The 22,407-nt window shown below is 32.6% G+C and overlaps 1 protein-coding gene and 1 pseudogene across 1 annotated transcript; both read right to left on the reverse strand.

The window, feature by feature from the left end:
- Positions 1 to 266: 266 nt before the first annotated feature.
- Positions 267 to 5,027, reverse strand: LOC145609291 (wall-associated receptor kinase 2-like). The gene is made up of 3 exons (XM_081664811.1): positions 4,019 to 5,027; positions 3,637 to 3,807; positions 267 to 2,537 (listed from the first exon to the last, which is right to left on the reverse strand). The coding sequence occupies exons 1-3, from the start codon at positions 4,923 to 4,925 to the stop codon at positions 1,339 to 1,341; spliced, it is 2,277 nt and encodes a 758-aa protein (XP_081520937.1). The 5' UTR covers positions 4,926 to 5,027; the 3' UTR covers positions 267 to 1,338.
- Positions 5,028 to 12,491: 7,464 nt separating this feature from the next.
- LOC145607124 (uncharacterized) lies at positions 12,492 to 21,351 on the reverse strand (annotated as a pseudogene).
- Positions 21,352 to 22,407: the final 1,056 nt, after the last annotated feature.

Consider the following 22,407-nt stretch of genomic DNA (forward strand, 5'->3'; position numbering starts at 1 on the left):
TGATTCAATTTCTTTCAAAATCATTTTAGAAAGGATAAGAATTTGTGCCCAATAGGTTTGAACACCAAAAGGAACATTTTTCACAAGTTACAGCCTGCCAGCATATGCAAGATGCCTAGTTGTCCATCTAGCAGTCACCTTGTCAACCAAAGGTTTACACCGAGCTATAGTCAACTTCTAAGAAGAGAAGGGCACCCTAGCTAAGGTATCTAAAAGGGGTAAGAACCAGAAGCAACAACAATTAAAGATCTAAGAGCAGCTTGCTCATCATCAAGAATACCTCCAAAATACACTTCACTTTTGTCCAGATTAGCAGAAAGCCCTGAAGCTTCAGAGAACTTGGTAAAAGCCTGGAAGAGAAGAGTTACAGAACCAATATCTACCTAGAGAACATCCAAAGATCATCGGCAAACATTAAATGAGTTAGCTTCAATTTCTCACATCTAGGATGATAGTTGAAATCAGGGTTTTGGTGCAACTCAAAGATACATCTAAAGAGGTATAATATTCCTATTGCAAATAGGAAAAGAGAGATAGGGTATCCCTGTCTAAGACCTTTCCTGGCTAGGAATGGTTTAGCAGGAATAACATTGATCATAATTGAAAATTGAAGATAAGCACCCTATGATCAGAATATTATACGGATTAGAGGTATGCTAACTTTAAACCATCAGAATATTCAAAGTTAAAACAAATTATGTCACTAATTGTTTTTTTTTTCTTTTTTTTTCAGTCGATTAGAATCGTAAAAATCTATAATATCAAAGTTTCAACTTTTTTTTTCTTTTACTTGAGTTAGACATATATATTGAATAAGTGGTCAAACATGGTTTTTTAAGATTGTGAAAACAAATGTTGCAAAATATAAGAGACCAAAGTATTGTAATAATAAAATAGCTTAGCCATTGTAATAACTGAATCTATCACTAGCTGATCTTGTGTGCGGCTAGTCACACCGCGCGACCACTTATAAAATAACAAAGTAACCCCTAAAACACCGATCAAGTAACCCTTGTAACACTCATCGAATAACCCCTATAACGCTAACGAACGAAATAATCCCTGAACACTAACCGAGTAACCCCTAGAACACCAACCAAGTAATCCCTATGATGGCTAGCCACACCGTGTGGCCAAGCACATATAATAATTTGTGCTCAATCATAATTTTGCATTATTATTAATGTTATTTTACATTTCTACCCCAATAGTTTAATATTTTACTTTGAATACGCTCAAGTATAGATGAAAAAGATACATATATGAACTACTACTCAATTTATTAGAATATACTAGTATATATTTTACCTATACAATTGGCATCCACAAGACTTGCAATCACCTACCACTTCCCAAAGAGGAAAGCAACTGTGAGTCGTACGAATTAGATTCAATGCCACTGCTAAAACCACAGTACTCGTTTGATCTTGGAATTCCGACGAGCAAAGATTCACAATCTTTTCGAACTGATCCATCATCGTTCCATGGATGGGGATCATGGGATCCCTTTCTTTTTATAGTTTCTAATTCCATTGCAACTTCCTTCATGGTAGGCCTTTCCTCTCCTTTCAACATCAAACACCATTTAGCTAGATTAGCCATTTGTTGTATGTCTTCAATTATTCCCTCACTCGCTATGTTAATGTCAAGAATGTCAAACAAACGACCTTCTTTCAACTTGACGAGGAAATGCATAGCGAGACATTTCTCGGCTTCGGGCCTATCATTAGAAATTACCTTTTTTCTTGTCAATAGCTCCACCAAAACAACCCCAAAACTATAAACATCACTCTTATCAGTTAGTTCACTAGTTTGCAAATATTCGGGATCCAGGTATCCTCGAGTTCCAAGCACCATTGTAGCGAATTGACTCTGGTCCGGTGGAATCAATCTTGAAGCTCCAAAATCGGTTACCTTAGCAGTGAAACTTTCATCTAAGAGTATGTTCATCGATTTCATATCTCTATGAATTATCCGTGTTGAGATTGTATTGTGTAGATATGATAACACATTGGCAACCTCAGATGCAATCTTCAAACGCACATGCCATTTAAGAAGGGATGCTTTCACTGCATTGTGTAAGTGATCATATAACGTCCCATTGTTGATAAACTCGTACACCAATAGTGGTACTTCGCTCTCTAGACAACAACCTAGTAACCTGACCACATTTCTGTTATTGATTTTTGATAGAACAAGAACTTCATTGATGAATTGCTCAACTTGATTTGGATCCACCTTCAAAGATTTTTTTATTGCTACAATTTGATTATTTGGCAAAATACCCTTGTAAACAACTCCAAATCCGCCTCGTCCAATTATGTTTTCATCATTATAATTGTCGCAGGCAATTTCAAGATCTTCTACTGTAAAAATCTTCAATATATCAACTTGTCGTCCAGAAAGCTTTTCATGTAGAAGCAAACCACCATTCTGCCGAAAAAAACTTTCTCGCATTTTTCTGACTTGTCTTTTCTCTTGTTTATAGTGCATGAGAAACCCAAACAGGAGCAAAATTATGATGCCACCACCAACACCTACAAGATATAAAGTTTTTCTAATTATACATGCATGAAGGCCGGGATATACGCCTCAATTTGCAACCAAGAATGAACTATGGATGGACTTTAGTCTATCAATACTAGTGGGCTAAATCTAGTGAATTTCTACAAGTACTGTACAACAATGCTAAAACCTATGGTAGAATAATGGAGTAGCAACCAAGTTGGGTTATGTTAAAACAAAAGTGAGATGATTAATACAAAGAATACAAAAATCATAATGCACATATTTATGGATTATCCAGTATCCCTTCATTTTTTTTTAATAATTGCAACACTTTAATCGACATTGAATTTTATGCAGTGGATTTGAAATTGTTAAAATATCATATAAGCGAAATTTGTTGAGACTTTAAAAAGTGATAGTGGGTATATAGTTTTGTAAAAATAAGAGATGTGAGGGAAAGAAAATAAATCCTTTGTTCTTTTTTTTTTAATTTATTTTATATTTTTTTAAATCTTACTAGTAATTTCTGTTTTGATACTTTTATTTATTTATCCGCTAAATCAATAAACAGGCAAGAAACCGTGTGATAGTCGTTTGAGGGGGACTGAATGATTTAAGACATATGGAGCATATAGCAATGGAGTTATAAACTAAAAGTTGTCATAAGATGAGTATGGACCTCATAATTTATAATCAATCGCACATGTGCTTGACACATTAAAGATTCTATATAAAAAAAAATTTACAATACAAATACTCCCTCCGTACCCTTTTGATAGTCCCTTATGTGTAAATTTTAGTCCCAAAATGTTCACCCCATTTGCTTTTTCCAACAACCATTAATATTTGTTTTTTACCAAAATTCCCTCCAATTTGCAACAATATTTGTGCAAAGTTTTATTTCCCATGTAAATTTTGGTTTCCCATGTACTTTTATTACTTTCTCTCTCTACTTTTTTGCATACCCAATGTTAATTTACTTTTTCAATGTACTTTAACTATTCTTATTTGTGTTTATTAATTCCCGTAAAAAATGTCTATAAGGGACTATCAAAAGGGGACGGAGGGAGTATAAAACAAGAAATTTTGGACAAAATCTTTTATGAGCAGTATATATATGTTCCATACCTGCTGTAGCCAAAACTGGTATGAGCCAAGGCTTTTGGTTAGAGACGCAAGGATCGGCTTTGGTCCCATTCCCGTGGTGTCCCCTTGGACATTTGCAATAATAACTTCCGATTGTGTTGACACAATACTCTGCTTTCTCGCATTCATTTGCTCCCTTGCATTCGTCAATGTCTAATGAAATGCAAATCCAAACACCCATTATACAATGTCAATTGGAGTAACATACTTGTATTAAACTAGCCAAGAAAATTTTCTTTCTTGATGATGATCGATTCAATTGATAATAAGTGTTTATAAAAATTGTGCATAGACTATATAGTCTTGAGTAAATTGGTAACAAAAACAAATTAAAAAGTGAAAAGGACAAATTTTTTATATATACCTGTGCATCCATGAGGAAGGTAAGGGTTTCCAGAATAACCATCTTTGCAATTGCAACGATACCCCAATTCGTGGTCCGGATCAATGCAATCTGTGTTATCTTTACACAAGCAGCTTCTTTTTGCTTTCGCCACAGAGCACTTTTCATGTCCAATGGTCCAATTGAATATTACAGGTAACATCAAGTGTTTGTAGTACTCCATATCTTTACTTAAATACATTTTGTTAAATGTAAATGCATCTTTTGCCACTGGAAATGCAGCATTACATGGGTTAAATCTATATACATAACTATGGTTGAAATAACTGTGTGCTTCCACGGTGGCGTTGTTAACTCCACTAGGAATAGAAGCTTGACAACAACCAACACCGGAGCATTCCCCATCAACCACATCTTGTGGCTCCGCGCAAATGGTCATGCATCCGGTATTATATTTCTTGCCACCTCTATAACCAGTAAACCAGGCATATGTGTCACACCCTATAGCAATTAATGTATTTTTAATGCTAGATAAGGTAAATGACACCAGGTTAAACGAAGGCAACGTACCACTAACACGCCCACTTTGGTTGTAACAATCGTAAGAAGCATAAACTTTTGTGCGGATGTCTCCTTCTATCACCGAAATGTTAAGTAACTCAAAACTTGTACCAAAAATTGGTGTTGGAGGGGTTTCAGAAAGATTACATTTAATTTTGAAGGAGGATGATCTTTCATTATTTGGTGGTTTATAGTAACAACCTTCTTCAATTCCAAAGGGGTAAGGAATGCTCAAATTTCCACACTTATCAGAACAGTGTAGAGCGATTACAAGGGGTGACACTACTTCCTCGCCGGTGATGAGAGGTGTCATCAACACCCAACACACGCACAAAGAGAGTAGAAAAGCATAGCTTGAACAACCCATCTTTATTACAATGGAATTTTTGGAGCTAGTTTAGATACTTTTAATGGGTAGACGACGGTAGACTGGATATAATAATATTTTGTATTGTTATGCATGGCTTGTTTTAACAGGAGTATTTAGCCTATATAAAGAATTCCCAAACTTAACAACAACCTATAATTAATACAAAAATATCTACCCCATCAAACATGTTAATCGTGGTCCTCCTTTAACAAGGTACAATCAATCAACTTTGTATGACTAGTTTACTTTGACATTTCTAATGCAATTGGACCCCATATGTATGCACAAGTTTAGACCTCTATAAAACGAGTAGATTACTAACGTAAGATATGAGTAGAGAATTGAGTGTTTTGTATTGTTAATGATTTGCTTAAACAAGAGTATTCAGATATAAGGAGTTCTCAAATTTAACAACAGCCTATGTAATACAAAAAATACACAAAAATAAATACCCCGCCCATATAATTAAACAAGTTATTCGGTGATTTTGAAGTCACAAGTTCGAGTCCCACTAACTACATTTGCTTAGGAGTTGGGGGATTTCCTTACCTCCCGGCCCCCTTCTACTCTCAAATTTGACCTGTGAAGTTCTATAAGGAGCCCTAGAGTTTTTGAGTTTTTCTACATGGTACCCTTGAATTATAAAATAAATGACTCTAACTTAATTTGACTCAAACTTATACCATCTAAATGATCTATTTACCACTTCTATATTTATATTAGATGGAGAAATCACCAATCTTCATTATTCGCTATTTAGTGAAACTTTTATATGATTGTTTGAGATGGAAGATAAGAACTTTGTTTCTGCTCCTACTTTAACAAAAAGAGCTTGTTTAAGAGGGGACTCAAGTTGTTAGTCTTTTTTTTTTTTTTTTTTTTTTTTTGTTTTTTTGCAATAAACATGTTAGTTTTGTCTTTGAGGGTGCTAAATAAGTTGTTTAGATGGTGTTGGTTTGAGTCATATTAATTTAGAGTCATTTATTTTACTACTCAATGAATCAATGGTATTATATAGAAAAATCCAAAAAATCAAGAGTATAATGTAAAATAAATTAATAACTCAAGGTCACCTTGTAGAAATTTGAATTTAGAAGGGTACAGGTAGAAAACTCAAAAGTCAAGGATACCATGTAGAAAAACCCATAATAATAATAATAATAATAATAATAATAATAATCTTTAATCGTGATCCTCCTTTAACATGGTACAATAATTAGTCACAACTTTTACAAAAATGACTAGTTTACTTTGACATTTCTAAAGCAATTACTAGACCCCATATACACGTACAAGTACTCTATAAGGCCATCATAACTCAGGGTATAAAATTTATACCACCTCTCTCTCTACCACTTTCTCACTCATCCACATCATCTATATCACAATACAATATACTTTCTCCAAAAAACACCCCACCCATGGTATATAAAAAAAGTTTACCATCACACTTTCTCTCTCCTATATGTATGAATTATATGCTTAATTAAATTATAATTATATTTTGTTTTATGTTGAAAATAACTAATTACTATTTATAAAGTTAATAAAATAAAAATAAGCAATTTAGGTAGAAAAAAATGAATTTCAAAAATATATAAAACTATATCAATATGGGTGTCTATGTGTATGTCTTGAAAAATTATGAACAATGGTAATTTTTTTATAATTTTTTACTTTATAATTTTTTCTTAAAATGCAATTGAAAAAAAATAAATAAAAGATGTATGACAACCAGGCTACATGGCGTGACCTGGTTGATTCATATTTCACGTGGAACGTAGCAAAATTTTACCATGAGATGGTATATACCATTTGATGGTATAATTTTATGCCACCAAGGTAGTAAAAATTTGCAACTTTTAGACGAATATTTACACCGTGGTATAAAATTATATCACGAGTGTTGATGCTCTAATACAACAAATCTATATCTATACTTAGTATTTAAAAACACAAACCACACATTACCCATATGCCACATGTCACCACAAATCACTCATATGCCACATGCCACCTTCTTTATCAAAAAATAAAGTTTATGTCTTTATGCATTATGTAACTTGCAATTTAAGTAAGGAAATTAAGTGTTTCAACTACACCAAAATAAAGTCGTAGTCTTTTCATCTCCTACACTTACAATAAAGTAATAGTAAAAAAAAAGTTGAGCTAATCAGTTCACGTTATATATATATATATATATATATATATATATATATATATATATATATATATATATATATATATATATATATATATATATATATATATATATATATATATATATTCTACGTAATAACCCGTGCATGGAACGGGCCAGAAGGCTAGTTTACATTGAAAATTCTAAAGCAATGAGACCCTATGTGGCTATGTATACTCCTTTCAAGCCAGCTCCAATACGGCAATAAGTTCTTATTCAAGCTCGTACGACGTCGATAGGTTGACGTAGACTTTAAACCATCATTCATTGTCTTTGAATTGTTGAGTTGTGCGAAAGACAAAGAGTATAATAAACGAAATTAACAAGAAAATGCACCATTTAATTATTGTACTACTCCTTTGAATGACCACCGAAGACGTAGCGACCTTGACATAGTTGACTCTTTTTTTTGTTGTGCGAAAAAATGCAACATCTAATACTCCCTTTGTTTTTTTTTTTTTTTAAAAAAATGTACTCCCTTCGTTCCTTATTGATAGTCTCTTATGAGCTATTTTTACGGAAATTAATAAACATAAATAAGAAATAGTAAAGTATATTGAAAAGGTAAATATACATTGGGTATACAAAAAAGTAGATTGAAAAAGTAATAAAAGTACATAGAAAAACACAATTTACATGAGAAATTTAAATTTGCACAAATATTGTTGCAAATTGGAGAGAATTTTAGTAAAATGCTACTCCCTCCGTGTTTTAATAAGCGTTACAATTTGACCATCACATAGTTTTAGGTAATTTAATTGACTTGAATATAATAAGAGGTAAGTGGAGTAGAGATAGTGGGGTTAATAGGTTATTGAAAAGTAATGAATGTTGAGAGGAAATATATTTTTAAAAAAGTACTAGTGAATATGAGTAGGGATCGTGAGTCCATGACAGAGAAGAGAGAGCTATAATATTTAAAGGTACTCTTTTGCCAAAAAAAAAGAGGTGCAACACTTATTAAAACACGGCCGAATTTGGAAAGTGTAACTAGGGTTGTTCATCAGGACTGACCCGGATTGGACCGAAAACCAAAAATTAGAATTTTAAGAACCGAAAACCGGATCGATTAAGCTAGGACCGAACCTGGACCAGACCGCTTTGGACCGATTTAAGATTTTTTTAAAAAAAGAATACTAAACTTTAATAAAGTTGTGGAAAACACGAAAAAAAAAGTAAACGAAAAACTATATTTTAACATCATTTTTACGTATTTTTTTGTATGTTTAGTACAAAAAAACTTATAAATAAAGTTGAAGTTTTCTAAGCTTATTAAGGATAATTTTAACCATTATTTAAGGTTTTACACATATTTTAATAAAAAAAGGCCCGGTCCAAGACCTATTTTTGTAGGGTTTTGGACCGGATCGGACCGAAGACCGAAAAAATGAATTTCAAGACCCGAAGACCAGACCGAATTATTCGGTTCGGTCCATTTTTTCGGTCCGAACCGATTTATGAACACCCCTAAGTGTACTTATTAAAACACGAAGGGAGTAATAATAATAATTGTTGTTGGAAAAAACAAATGGGGTGAACATTTTGGGACTAAAATTTGACTAAAAGGGAATATCAATAAGGGACGAAGGGAGTATCACTTAGCTCTGTTCACTTCACCTCAAAAAAATACTACTTCGTATTAAGTAAAAATAATTTCAGTTTATTAAAAATAATTTCAGTTCATTATAAATAAGTTTGATTCAGTAAAAATAATTTCATTTTAGTAAAAATAAGTTTAGTTCAGCAAAAACAATTTCAATCAGTAAAAATAAGTTTAGTTTAGTAAAATTCAGTAGCTATAAAGAAGAAATATTCAATAAAATTAATTTTGGTTTAGCAAAAATAATTTCAGTTTAGTATAATTAATTTAAATTCAACAAAAATAATTTTGGTTCAGTAAAATTAATTTCGGTTCAGTAAAAATAGTTTATGTTCGGCAAAAATAATTTCAGTTCAATAAAAATAATTCCAGTTCAGCAAAAATAAGGTGAAGTGAAAGGGGCCTAACTGATATTAATTTTATTGTATTGAAATTATTTTTACTGAACTGAAATTATTTTTTAGAATATCTGTTATATCTCTTCTAAAATTTACTAAATTTTACTGAACTGAACTTATGTTTACTAAACTGAATTGATTTTTACCGAATTAAAATTATTTCTACTAAACTGAAATTATTTTTACTTAATATATTTTTTAAGGTTAAGTGAACTTTATAACCGATATAAACCAATTATGTTTATCAAATGGCATATTCGTATATAAGTTGCATTGAAAATTGTGTATTTTGATTAAAATATATATTTTTACTGTTTGTGGGCCACTATGACAAGTTGGACAGATTTTTGAAGTTCACACCGTTAAATCACCGGTTTACTACTATTCATCATCTTCTTCCTCCCACCTTCTTCTTCTTCTTTATGTTCATCTTCCTCTTTTTCATATTTTTTCTTCCCACCCACCTTAATCTTCTCCCTCCAAACGTTGCCCACTTTAACCTTCTCTTTCAACTCCGTTCATCAACTTCACTGAATTAAACAAAACCCTAATAATAACAAAAGGAGAAATTAATGGCATGGTTAACCTTAAAAGGGTAGCTGAGTTGTCCTTCCTCTATTAAATTCAACTTTCCACCACCATCACCGGCGGGGATAAACAAAAACCCAAATAACAAAGTGAAAATAATGGGTATGGTTAACCCTAAAAGGTAGGTAAGCTTTTCTCCCTCCATTGATTTCGACTTGTTCGATGTCATATAGTGAAAATGTGTACTTTCCACCATTGAAATTGAAGGTTGAAGGAGGAGATAAAAAACAACTAAAGGTTGAGGAGGAAAGAGAAAATTAGAAAATACCAAAAGGTTGATAGAGGAGAGAGAAAACAGTATGTAACCAAAGTTAGATGTAATTTACATATACACCCCTTATTATCTCTTTTTTTTTGAATGGTTTTTTAACTTTATACTTCGTATCATACTCTATTAACTCTCTCTCTCTCTCTCTCTCTCCTCCCCCTAAAAACTTTAGTGAAAATAATTTGTCATTTCTCTCTCTTTTATACTCCTTAATATCTTTCACATTATATTACGGTCCTTATTATACATTTATTGAAATAAGTAAATAATCATCCACTTACCCACATGCACAATATAATATTGAAGCAAAAAAACTATCCTAAAACACCGTTTAAGGCCTTGTTGTATGTCTTTACCAAAATAGAACTTAATAAAAATAATTTCAGTTTAGTCAAATAAAATGTCCAGTTCTGTATAAAAAAATTATTTCAGTTAGCAAAACCTAGTAACTTTAAAGATGACACATAGTAAAAAAAAAATAAAAAATAAAAAGTAGTGAAAATTGTATCATTTCTATAAAAATAATTTCAATCTAGTAAAATAATTGAACTTTATCAAAAAAAAAAATTTCATTTAAATAAAAATCATTTAGGTTCAGTAAAAATAAACTACAAAGAATGTAGCCTAAATCCATGTGATGCATTAAAAAAACAAAGGAAAATATGGTTAAATGCAAATAATTTAACTATAATTCATTTTGATAAGTTAGGTTATACAATGCATGTTAATGTAGGTGTTTGTAATGTCTAGAGGTGGTCAATTTAGCTAGTCGGATGGAGTTTAGGTTGACATACTACAGGTTGTGTCTATTCTGGTCAAGGTTACTCTTTTCATAACTCACCTCGGAATGTGTTGGGTCACATTTGGGCTGGGGTCAATTTAGGGTCAAAATATGTCGAGTTTGTGTTGGGTTTGAGTCAGGTTAACTCCAAATTGGTTCATATTCGAGTTGAATACATTCAAATCAATATCTAAACGACTTGTTTGACCGGGTTAACTTTGGATTAGATTACTTTGGTTCAGGTTGAGTCCGATTCGGTTGATTTTGGTTCGGTTAAGTTGAATTTGATTAAGATAAGGTTGATTCAATATTTGATCAAATTGATTCAACTTTTCGTTTTTGGTTCAAATTCAATATATATATAAGATAATATTAAACTACAAAAATTATTGAGCTATTACCTTATTATTATTGGGTCAATATCATTTATGTCATTTTTCATATTGTGTCATAAATAATTATGGGGTGCTAGTTTTTTCATTCGGTCAGTTTTTGTGTCATTTTAATCTTTGAATCGAATTATTGATGACTTATCTCACCTACATAAGGGAGACAATAAGTAATGAATTAGTGACATGTTGATAGATGATAGCCACATATGATGATATATATAGACACAAAAGAATTTATCTTTTTAAGGTTATTCTTACTTTTCAATCGTATGATCCTACGAGGCTACGAGTATTGTTAATTTGCTATATTACTAATTTAATCTGTATAAGATATTAGTTAGAGTTCTTAGAATTTCTAAATATATGTTAAGAGCTTGACATTGTAGTACATATTGAATTATTGATACATTGGTAGTCACACCAACATCTATATGTTAAATCTATAGTTTGGAATTATGAAACTACAAGTATGTAGCACAAGCTCTACTACTCTTTCAAGTCGATAAACATCATACACAAGTTAATATTTTTATTTTTTTTTTATTTTTTAAGAATAATCCAACCTTTGCTAGTTTGCTCCATTCTCCCAAAATAGTCCCACATTTTATTATTCTAAATTAATCCGACCTTTTACCCTATCTTCCCATAACCAACCTAAATGACTACAAATTACCTAAACAATACATTTACTTTATTTTACGTTTTGACCACCTAAATTTTTTTTTTTTAAAAAAAAAAAGAAAATATCTTTGTTCTTTCACTTCACTCCTCTATCACTACTCATAGCGAACAACTAAATAAGGGAACTTTAGAAATTCACATCATGCGATAAAGGGCAAAAAGGGAATTACACTAATCCTTAAGAAACGGTAAATCAGGCAATTCAATTCTCATTCTTATTCTTAGGAAGTTTTTCTTAACACAAAATGAAGCATGCATTAATTGGGCAAAACCCTTAAAACTATTGTATCCCAATGTACAAAGTATTGCTGAGATGCAAAATGCAATCTCTGAACAAAGTCCAAACACCATACATACTACAGTACATATTAAAAAGTTTTTTAAACAGCCCACTAGAGAAAGATACAAGTCCTTGCAAAAACTAAGTGGGGTGAGAAAGTTAGAGCCTTGAGATCCGCATCATAAGTAGCAGGGCCGTCTTAATCATTTTGGGGGTCCTGTTCTAAACTTAGAAATTGGGACCTAAATTTTTTTTTAAACGAAATTATCATATAACAACATATTAAAACGAAGCCAAAAAACACAAAGTACTTTATTTAAATTGTAAATAATATGATTAATATCAAAATATAATCTTAATTATTAAAAGATCAAACTATATAAACAAAGCTATTCTTCTAGCATTTTTTGAAGCAAATTCATCAACCATATCTTCATATTCCACCTTCTCCAAAAGATCATTTTCAATTGCTATCAACGTCAATCCATTTAGCCTTTCTTGTAACATGGTAGACCGCAAATAAGATTTCAACAACTTCAATTTTGAAAAACTTCTTTCTGCAGAAGCAACTGTCACATGAATAGTCAATAAGATCCTATAAGCAATACTAGCATTCAGAAAACAATCTACATCATTCAAAAAAAGTTAATATATCAATAACTCCCATCTTTTTTGTTGGCATTGATGGAAAAATATCTCTTAATAGCTTAAACTCCACATAGAGTTCATTTCCATCAATATCAGATTGCCTATTATGTCTTAATGCTTGCTCAAAATGACTACAACATGACTTCAAAGATGCATCATCTAATGATTCTAACTTTTCAGAAGTAAACATGAAACCAAATATACTTTCATACTCTTGATATTGCTCAAATCTTTTATTAAGAGAAACAATAGCCTGATCAACAAAGATAAGAAAATAGTTTACTCTAAAAGATTCTTCCCCTGATAACTCAACTGCAGGGGTATCTAAATTCTCATCAAATTGTTTTTTTCTTTTAATAACACGCCTTTGAGGAAATATTGGATCGATATTCAATTCGATAGCAATTTCTTTAGCATCATCCAAAGCACTATAAAATCCAGTATCTCTATACTTTTCAAAATATGAAATCAACTCCTTTATTTTTTCCATAGCAACATCAATAACCATATCATTTGATTGCAAAAGCTTGCTAACCATATTAATTGCAGACAATATCTCAAACCATATAATAATTGACATTAAAAACTCAAAATCACCTAGCTCATTTGTTGCCAAAGATTTAGCTTCACTACTTAGTTTAGAATTAATATCATTGTCTGACACTTCAAGTAAAGCTTCTCTAAAATCTGACATTTGACATTTTATAGCTTTGACACTATCTATACGATTCTCCCAACAAGTGGATGACAATGATTTCGGAGTTAACACTTTTACATTATCTTTCAAAATTTGCCATCTCTTAGTAGAATTAGCAAAAATGGTATATATGCGTTGTATAACTCCAAAAAAATCCTTAGCTTTATTGCAAGAGTAAGCCATATCATACAATGTTAAATTAAGACTATGACAACCACAAGGAGTATCCCCAACAACGTACGAACAGTTACTTGATTTTGGCTCAATGATTTTCTTTTGTACACCTTGATGTTTTCCTTTCATATTTGATCCATTGTCATATCCTTGTCCCCGTACATCAAATATTTTTCAATTCTTTTTGTAAAACATTAAAAAGCCCTTGACCAGTTGTATCATTCACATTTAAGAATCCTAAAAAAGATTCTTCAACAGTAACAGAATATCTAGAGACATCCACATATCTTATTATTAAAGACATTTGCTCTTGGTGACTAATATCAGGAGTACAATCAAGTATCACTGAGAAATACTTTGCTCGTTTGATTTTTTTTAAGATTTCATTTTTAATTGCAGAAGCAAGCAAAAGTATTAACTCGTTTTGGATGTTATACCCAAGGTAATGAAAGTGTAAATTATCATTTGTGATACGTCTAACATGCTCTTGGATAATTGGATTAAACTCTGCTAACATTTCAATCAAGCCCAAAAAATTGTCATTGCTATTTTGATATAATTTCTCGTTAGAACCACGAAAGGCCAAACTATGTTTAGCAAGGAATTTCACAATTTCACAATTCTTTTTAAAACATTTTTTTAGTGATCCTTTTCCTTGTCAATTAGTCTTTGAGCCGTTTTATCAATAGTTTCATTCTTTTTGAGCCTTAGACGCGACTCATACCAAGTTTTCATATTCTTAACATGTTCAATACCGGTTTCATGCTCTTTAAGTCTCTCACCAATATGTGACCAATCACTAAAACCATCATTAGTTAATTGACCTCTACCAATTCCTTTTTTGAAAATTTTACAACAAAAACAAAATACTCTATCAAGTTCTTTCGAATAAACAAGCCAATCTCGATCACATTTCTCTCCATTAGATAAAACTCTAGTATATAAATTAGCCGTAAAGCGTCTAGAAAATTTATCTTTAGGACCCTTTACAATAGAATGGTCTCTTTTAGGGCCTTTCGTCACTACTAAATTAATCATTTTTGATTCAAGAGCATCCCAATTTCTTGGATCAAATATATCAAAAGAGTAATCAAATTGGGTTGGTTGCTCTTCATTATTATTTCCATTTTCATCAGTATCATGCTCTTCATCATCATCCAAATTATTCAAATTATCATTTTCATCCACATTATCATTTTTAGTGGGCACATCAAAATCAACACTATTAACATTCTCAGTAAGAACCACATTTTCAGGAATTTCAGCATTAACATCATCAACATTCTCAGGAATTTCAGCATTAACATCATCAACATTCTCAGGAATTTCAGCATTAACATCATCAACATCTTGATTTTCAACAGAATTTTGTGGTTCTTTTATTAGAAATTTGTGAAGCAATTCTCTTAGAGATTGAGTTAACTCTTCATTTTTTTCTTTTTCATACGTTTATCATGACCAAAGACATACTTTGTTTTGGGAGGCATAATTAAAATACAAAAATAAAATTTTAACAGTACTTACTAAATACTAATTAAACAAACAATCAAACAACTCACCGAAAAAACAATAAATTATACAATTAATCTAATGATTTAAATTGCAAAAGGATAGAAACAACCGAACATAATCGATCCACTTGCCATTGATTGATTGATATATGATAATTCAGTAATTCAAGTGTTACTGTGGATACACAACCGCAAGGACAACAACGAACTCGCACAACCGCAAGGCCACAATGGATTGTCGATTCACGATTTGCCGCAACCCCCTTGGCTCTGATCTTCTTGTTAACCAATTTCTTAATTGTTTTTTATTTGTTAAATGTAATTTGAGTACGAAGAACACAAGTAATTGAAAAAGATTGAAGATTGAAATGGAATTTATAAGAGGTAATAAATTTTACCGTTTGATAAACAAAAATTAAGGGGTTTAATTGTGGAATACACGAAATCAATATCTCCATTGAAAGCAATTTGAGATTTGAGGAAAAATTTGATGGGAAGGAGAACGGTAGGTCGTTGGGCTACCACCCCACCCAATCAAACAAAATTTGTAACTTAACAAACCCCTATTTAGTGTAGTGGTAAGTCAAGGTCGAACCCAAAGGAATGGAGGTCGAATGCACAATGCCTAAGTCAAGCTATTTCGAAGTCAAGTAAAGGGGGAAACTAGAGCTAGAGCTAAATGATGCAAGAACTTGTATGAAATCAATCTAAAGACACTAGGGCAATGGATCCACATGTAATCGTAATGGAAAATGGTAATTTGGGAGGTCAAACCGACTAAGGGCCTGTTCACATTTACTTAATTTCAGTTCAGTTCAGTTCAGTTCAGCTCCAATCAGTTCAGTTCAGTTCAGTTCAGTTCCAATCAGTTCAGTTCAGTTTAGCTCTTAATTTCCCTCTCACATAAAATATTCATTTCAGCTCAGTTCAGTTCAGTTCAGTTCCAATCAGTTCAGTTCAGTTCAGTTCAGCTCCAATCAGTTCAGTTCAGTTCAGTTCAGTTCAGCTCAATTCAGTAAATATGAACAGGCCCTAAGTCAAGTGATATGAAGGAAGATCATCATGTATCCAAAAGACCATACCAAGATGGTTCACCTAGAGGTCTAACTAGCGTCAACTACGCTAAACACTACCTAGGGAACGTCACAAAGCACCTCAATCGTGAAATTGCAAGTTACTAATCAATGGTCCGTATCATAGCAAGCTCACAATGCAATCTAGTGCAATAATCAAAGATGTCCAAACTTCAATTAATCACACACATGCACATGAATTATCAACCAAATTTAATCATATCATCAACTCCATCAATTATCCCCAAATTACTCTAAACCATCACTCAAACATGCTTCACCATTTCCCTAGCTAGGAAACTACTCACTAGCCATAGGAATCAAGATCAAAACTACAACAATTATCAATTTCATCATCAACATAATTGAAATCAAAGATTAAACCAACAATCAATCAAAAATCAATTAAACTACAATCAATCATCAAATAAACTTCAATCAATCAACAATAACATGGAAAACAAATGAAATCAACTAGAATCAAACTTGTATTGAAATCAAGAAGAAGATCCTTACAAAACTTTGATCTAAAGATCAATAACAATGAGGAATTCTTGAGCAATCACCAAAAATCATGAGTTTCTCTCTCTAAAGTTCTTGAGTTTCTCTCTCTAAAATTCTCCCAAAAACTAACTATCTCATTCAATCTAAAAAACTTCTTTCTAAAAATAGGAAGAAATAACTATATATACAAAGAGGAGGTCGGTATTGACGCCCAAAAATAGACCCTCGTAGGTGCGGGCGCTCGGAGGAGAGAGAATGGTGCGCACGGGACACACCCAGATTGGTGCGCCCGCACGCACCAGGTGTGCGGCCGCACCCGACCAATGTGCGGCCGCACACCACCTTGGTGCACCCGCACATTTCTGGGTCTTTCCCCCTTCTTCTCTTCGTCCTAGCTCAAGCGGTGCACACGTCCTAGATGATGATGATGGAGGAAAAATTAGGCAGAAACTTTCTTGAATTTCTTGAAAAGTGTGAGCCATGAAGAAGGCATAAACAAAGCCTTGAAGCTTGCCTCTTGGATCCACCTTTGACTTGAAGCTTCTTGCACCATCTTTAGGCATGAAAACAATGAAAGCTCATAGAGAGGAAGCTCGGGAATTCTTGGACAATCAATTACCACCTACAAATAAATGATAAAAAGCAAGTAAAAGAGAAAAATAACAAGTAAACTAGAAAAAGCATGAAATAGAGAAACTAACTACAAAAAGCATAAAATGAAGAAAACAAGAATAAAACTAAGGAAAACTAAAGAAAAGAGAGATAAAATGAAATAGAAATCATCCAAAAAGGGACCAAATGAGTGCCATAAATGTCACTCATCAAAATTCTTCATGCCCGTTGTAATTTTTTTGAAACCAAAATGTCAAATTTGGAAAACTAAAAATTTGGGGGTAAAACAATAAAATTAAATGACAAAATAGGAAGGATTCAAAGAATCAAAGAAAGGAAATTAAAGAAAATTTCAGAAATTTTGGGAAGTTGGGGCTATCTTGATGGAGCTAATTACGAAGGAAGGAGATGATGAAGAATCTAGACAAGTGGGGAGTAAATGGAGGAAGTGAGGAACAGCTGGCCCTTTTCACGTGAAGAGTATTGCTGACTTTTTCTTTTTCTTTTTTTTTTTAAAAAAAAAAAAACTTAAAGCTTGGACTCTGAAATTTTGGGCCCTCTGAATTTGGGGGCCCTGTGCTAAGGTGTTTGCACAGGTCCTTAGCCGGCCATGATAAGTAGTTGCAACGCTCACTGGATACAAAAAATGATCAACATGACCTACACTCATGTCCATAGCATATTTGGCCAGATAGCTAGTATGCTAGGCTATTCAGCTCCCTGGGAACTGTGCTGAAGATGACAATCATTTCTCTATTGTTGAGAAGTCTAGTAACATCAATGACAACAGCTGCAATTAAGTTCATGGTGCATATGATCACCTTCTCTGTTAAGTAAAGTCCTGATAGCCTCTACATCAGTTTCAACCCCAGAAATTGAAGGGGCATTACTCTTGCATAATTCAGCTCCTCCCTTAAAGCATACAATTTTGAACCTAGAGCATTAGGAGCATTGTACTTGCTTGAGTAACCAAAATGCCATTCCCCTTTGACATCTCTAAATCTCAAGGAAGTTAAGAGTAGGAAAAGGAGAAGTTCTCAACCTCAAGTATCTTTGGTCCTTGAAGACTCAAGGAATTTATAGGCCCCGCTTGTGTACAACACTCAATAATAATTAAAAAGCCTTATAAAAAAAGTAATGTTTAAAATAATAAAGACAATATTGTGAGGTCCTTTTGTTTAAAATTCGTTGTTAATTCTGCCAAAATTCATTGATAACGGGAATTATCTTATTCATCCCCCTAATTTACAACATTATTATTTCTAGATATTTATTCTATTTTGCACACAATAAAAATCCGCAAAACAATTTGTTTTCCCATTCCTTCTAATTCATTGTTATGAGTTTTGTAAATTAATGAGATATTAGAGACCTAATATCTAGCTCATTCTCGTTGTTACCTAGGTATTCCATCAACTAGCATTCTATATATTATGTTCACTTGTGTTTTTACTAGTATCTTAGTTGTTATGTTTGGTTGTTGGTATTACTTACTGTTTTGTAACTATATCTGTTAGTATAAGGGCTATCTAAACTTGTATGATCCGGTCTGATATGATCTTGTTTGAGATAATCTGATCTGATATGATTTGATGTGGACTGATTTGGTTGATCTGATCTGATATGATTGTCTGATTTGACCAAACTTTGGCCATAAGTGTACGACAATCTACAAAAGTATATCAAGTGAGATCTTGTTAGATTTGTTATAATGTGTATTTTATTAATATGTAATTTTCACAATTTTTTTCATTACAAATTAAAGATAATTAGCAATAAATAAATTGCACATAAAACGATGATCTGATTTGAACTTATTTTTTCTTATTTGATCTAATTTGAACTTATTTTTTCCGATCAGATTAGAACTTATTCTTTCTAAAATAAGTAAAATAAGTTCAACTAAACAAGGCCTAATTATCTTTGTTAACAATACGACTATACCTATTAAAATTTACGTTGGTATGGTTACTTACTATTGGTATATCTATCTCTGTTAATAATATCAATAAATAGATTAACATGTACGTTGATATGGGTTTACTTAAACGATTAATTCAATTTATTAGTATCATCTAATGTCAAAACCTCCGTGTATTCTATGCAGCCACATTGCGCATATCTTGCAAGATTTGGAGAATGGAAACCTTTGATTATCCACCCATTGTCATTCGACTACTTGTAATATGAAAATTTTAAGGTACAGTAGCCAATACCTAGCAAAGTACAGAAAATTTTTTTTTTTTTTTTTTGACATCGAGGTACAGACAAAAATATGCGGAAAGAACATGTAGCAGTTTTTTAAAGAACACAAACTATTTTGTAAAGAACATATAACTGTTTTGTAATGAACATCCAATTTTATATTTTTTATACATTTAAAGAACATCCGTAATATTTATAAAGAATATGAAAATATTTATGTAATGAACATAATTTATGTATATTCATCATATTTTTTTTTAAAAAAAATCAAAGAACATTTCACAATAAGTAAGTAACATTATAGCACAAATAAAAGTACATTATGCTGACAATTAAAGAACATGAACATATGTTCTTTTTACTTTAGATATATGTTCATTACTTTTTAATAGTATGTTCTTTTCACTACAACGGTATGTTTTTAACATGCGTGTAATATTTTCTTTTCGCGAACGCCTGTATGATGCAAGGTACCCATGCCTGTAGGAACCACACATTGCTTGTAATAGACTGTAATACTCCCTCGGTTTTTTTTAAAAACTAAATTTACTATTTCATCCGTTTTTTTATAATCTAGAGTTCCATTTTTGGAAATCTCTTACAATCAAATAATAAATCTTTACCCACTTATGTCCCCACTCTTTCTTACTCCAATTATCGTTTTTTTAGTTCTCCAATGGTCCCCACTCCCTATTACACCAGTTTAATTTTCAATAAAATAATTAACTTATGCACCCACTTACATCTTATTTTATTAAACCACCTAAAAAAAAATTCAATGCTATCTCATCTCTATCGTGAAAAAAAAAACGTAGGAGTAGTTAAGTAAATTTTATGCTTTTGGAATTATTTTGGAAGACTTTTTATGCTCTCTTGATTATGTTATTGTTTAAGACTTAAGCCCCGTCCACTTTACCTTATTTTTGTTAAACTGAAATTAATTTTGCTGAACTTAAATTATTTTTACTGAACTAAAATTAATTTTACTGAACTGAAATTATTTTTGCTAAACTGAAATTATTTTTTATTGATTTTCTATTACTCCCTCCGTTTTTAAATACTTGGTCCATTTTCCTTTTCCGGTCGTTTTTAAATACTTGTTCCACTTTCTTTTTCCGGCCGTTTTAAAATACTTGCTCCCTTTTCTTTATTGGAAAACTTTTACAATATGTAATTCATTTCTTACACTTATTGGACCCAACATAATACTCTCTCTCTCCTTCTATTCTTCCAGTACTTTTGCTTTTATAATTTTTTATTTTCTCAACTACCCCACTACCTCCATATTTTATTACTTTATCCAATTTCTCCTAAAACTCCGCGCACAGAGAAATGGAGCAAGTATTTAAAAACGAAGGGAGTATATTTCTTCTTTAAGTTTACTGATTTTTACAGAAGGAAGAATTGCCCGCAATAATCCGACCTTTTGCCCGTCTGCTGAAAATAATCCCACCTTTAGATTATTTTTTAATAATCCCACCTTTACCCCTCGATCTTTTTTATTGGTCCCAACCGGTCACTTAACTTGCTTTAGCAAGTTACTTGACACGTGTCGACACCCGATTAGTCCAAATAATAAAATTTTAAAAAAATAAAATAAAAAAGTTAATTAATATTAAAACCACCCACCAGCCAAACCACCTTCCCAGCCACCGTTCCCCGGCGCCGCGACCTTCCCAGCCACTATTCCCAGCGGGCGAACCTACCCAGCCACCGTTCCCGGCGCGCCGACCTTCCCAGCCACCAATCCCGGCTTTTCCGACTTCCCCTGCCCCCTCTTTCACCCTATTCCGACCTCGCAACCACCCCATGTATTTTCCGACATCCCCTGCCCCCTCTTTCACCTCATTCCGGCCGCGTCGAGCTTCCCCTTTCTTGAAATCCACCCTCAAAAACCATTTTTTGTCTCGATTCCGGCCCCTTACCTGTCCCCCGACCTAATTCCGACCCCTCTTTTCGTCTGTTGTTTCTTGGGATATGGGTTTATGGGGTTTCGAATGGGCATGGGTTGGTGGGTTTCGAAGGAGTTTTGGGGTTGGTTAGGCTAGGGTTCCGGTCGGCGTCGGTTGGGAGTGGCTTTTCGGTTTGGTGGGTTGCGTTCAGGTGGGGATGGTGGTGGGTTACGGTCAGGTGGGGATGGTGGTGGCTGAAGTGGTGTAGCTTAGGGGTGGCTGGGGCTGGTGTGGCTGGGGTGGAGGGTTTTTTTCCTCATTTTTTTATTAAAAATTTGGACAAATTGTTTATTGACACGTGTATTTTAAACCCAAAAAAAAAAACTTTTTTAACAGGTAACTAGTCACTTGGGACCATTGGAAGCGGATTAGGGGTAAAGGTGAGATTATTTTCAGCGGACGGGCAAAAGGTCGGATTATTGCGGGCAATTTTTCCTTTATAGAATTGAAATTATTTTTACTAAATTGAATAATTTTTGCTGAACTGAATTTATTTCTACTGAACTGAAATTAATTTTACTAATTTGAATTATTTTTACTGAGTATTATTTTTCTAAGCTGAAGTGAACAGGGTTTTATTATAATATTGTAGAAGACTTATTATGTTATTGTGTAACACTTGTTAATTTGTTATGTTGCTGTCTTGAGTTTTATAAGAATTATTGTTGTGGCTTACACTAATTTTGTTCAACAAATGTACTACTATGTCCTTGGTGGTATGGTATGAAAACCTATCTGATTGGTATGGTATCATGTCCCTGTTGGTATATATTTCAACTTGCATGGTAGATTAGACATACCAATGAAAAGTACTGCCCAAACTTTAAAAATCGGACATTAAATTATTGCATTAAACCCTTTATCAATACATGGGTGAATGTGTACTAATTCTCTAGAATTTGTTAAATTTGTTAT

Source organism: Chenopodium album, chromosome 23 (assembly GCF_948465745.1).
Source record: "Chenopodium album chromosome 23, dcCheAlbu1.1, whole genome shotgun sequence".
NCBI lineage: Eukaryota > Viridiplantae > Streptophyta > Magnoliopsida > Caryophyllales > Amaranthaceae > Chenopodium > Chenopodium album.

Bases quoted from the DNA above. Each gene is read 5' to 3' on its own strand.
- LOC145609291 (XM_081664811.1), bottom strand. From the start codon at position 4,925: ATGGGTTGTTCAAGCTATGCTTTTCTACTCTCTTTGTGCGTGTGTTGG. The intron at 3,808-4,018 runs GTATATATAAAA...GCATTTCATTAG, and splicing joins CCTTCCTCATGGATGCACAG to ACATTGACGAATGCAAGGGA. The intron at 2,538-3,636 runs GTATGGAACATA...TATATCTTGTAG, and splicing joins ACCAGTTTTGGCTACAGCAG to GTGTTGGTGGTGGCATCATA.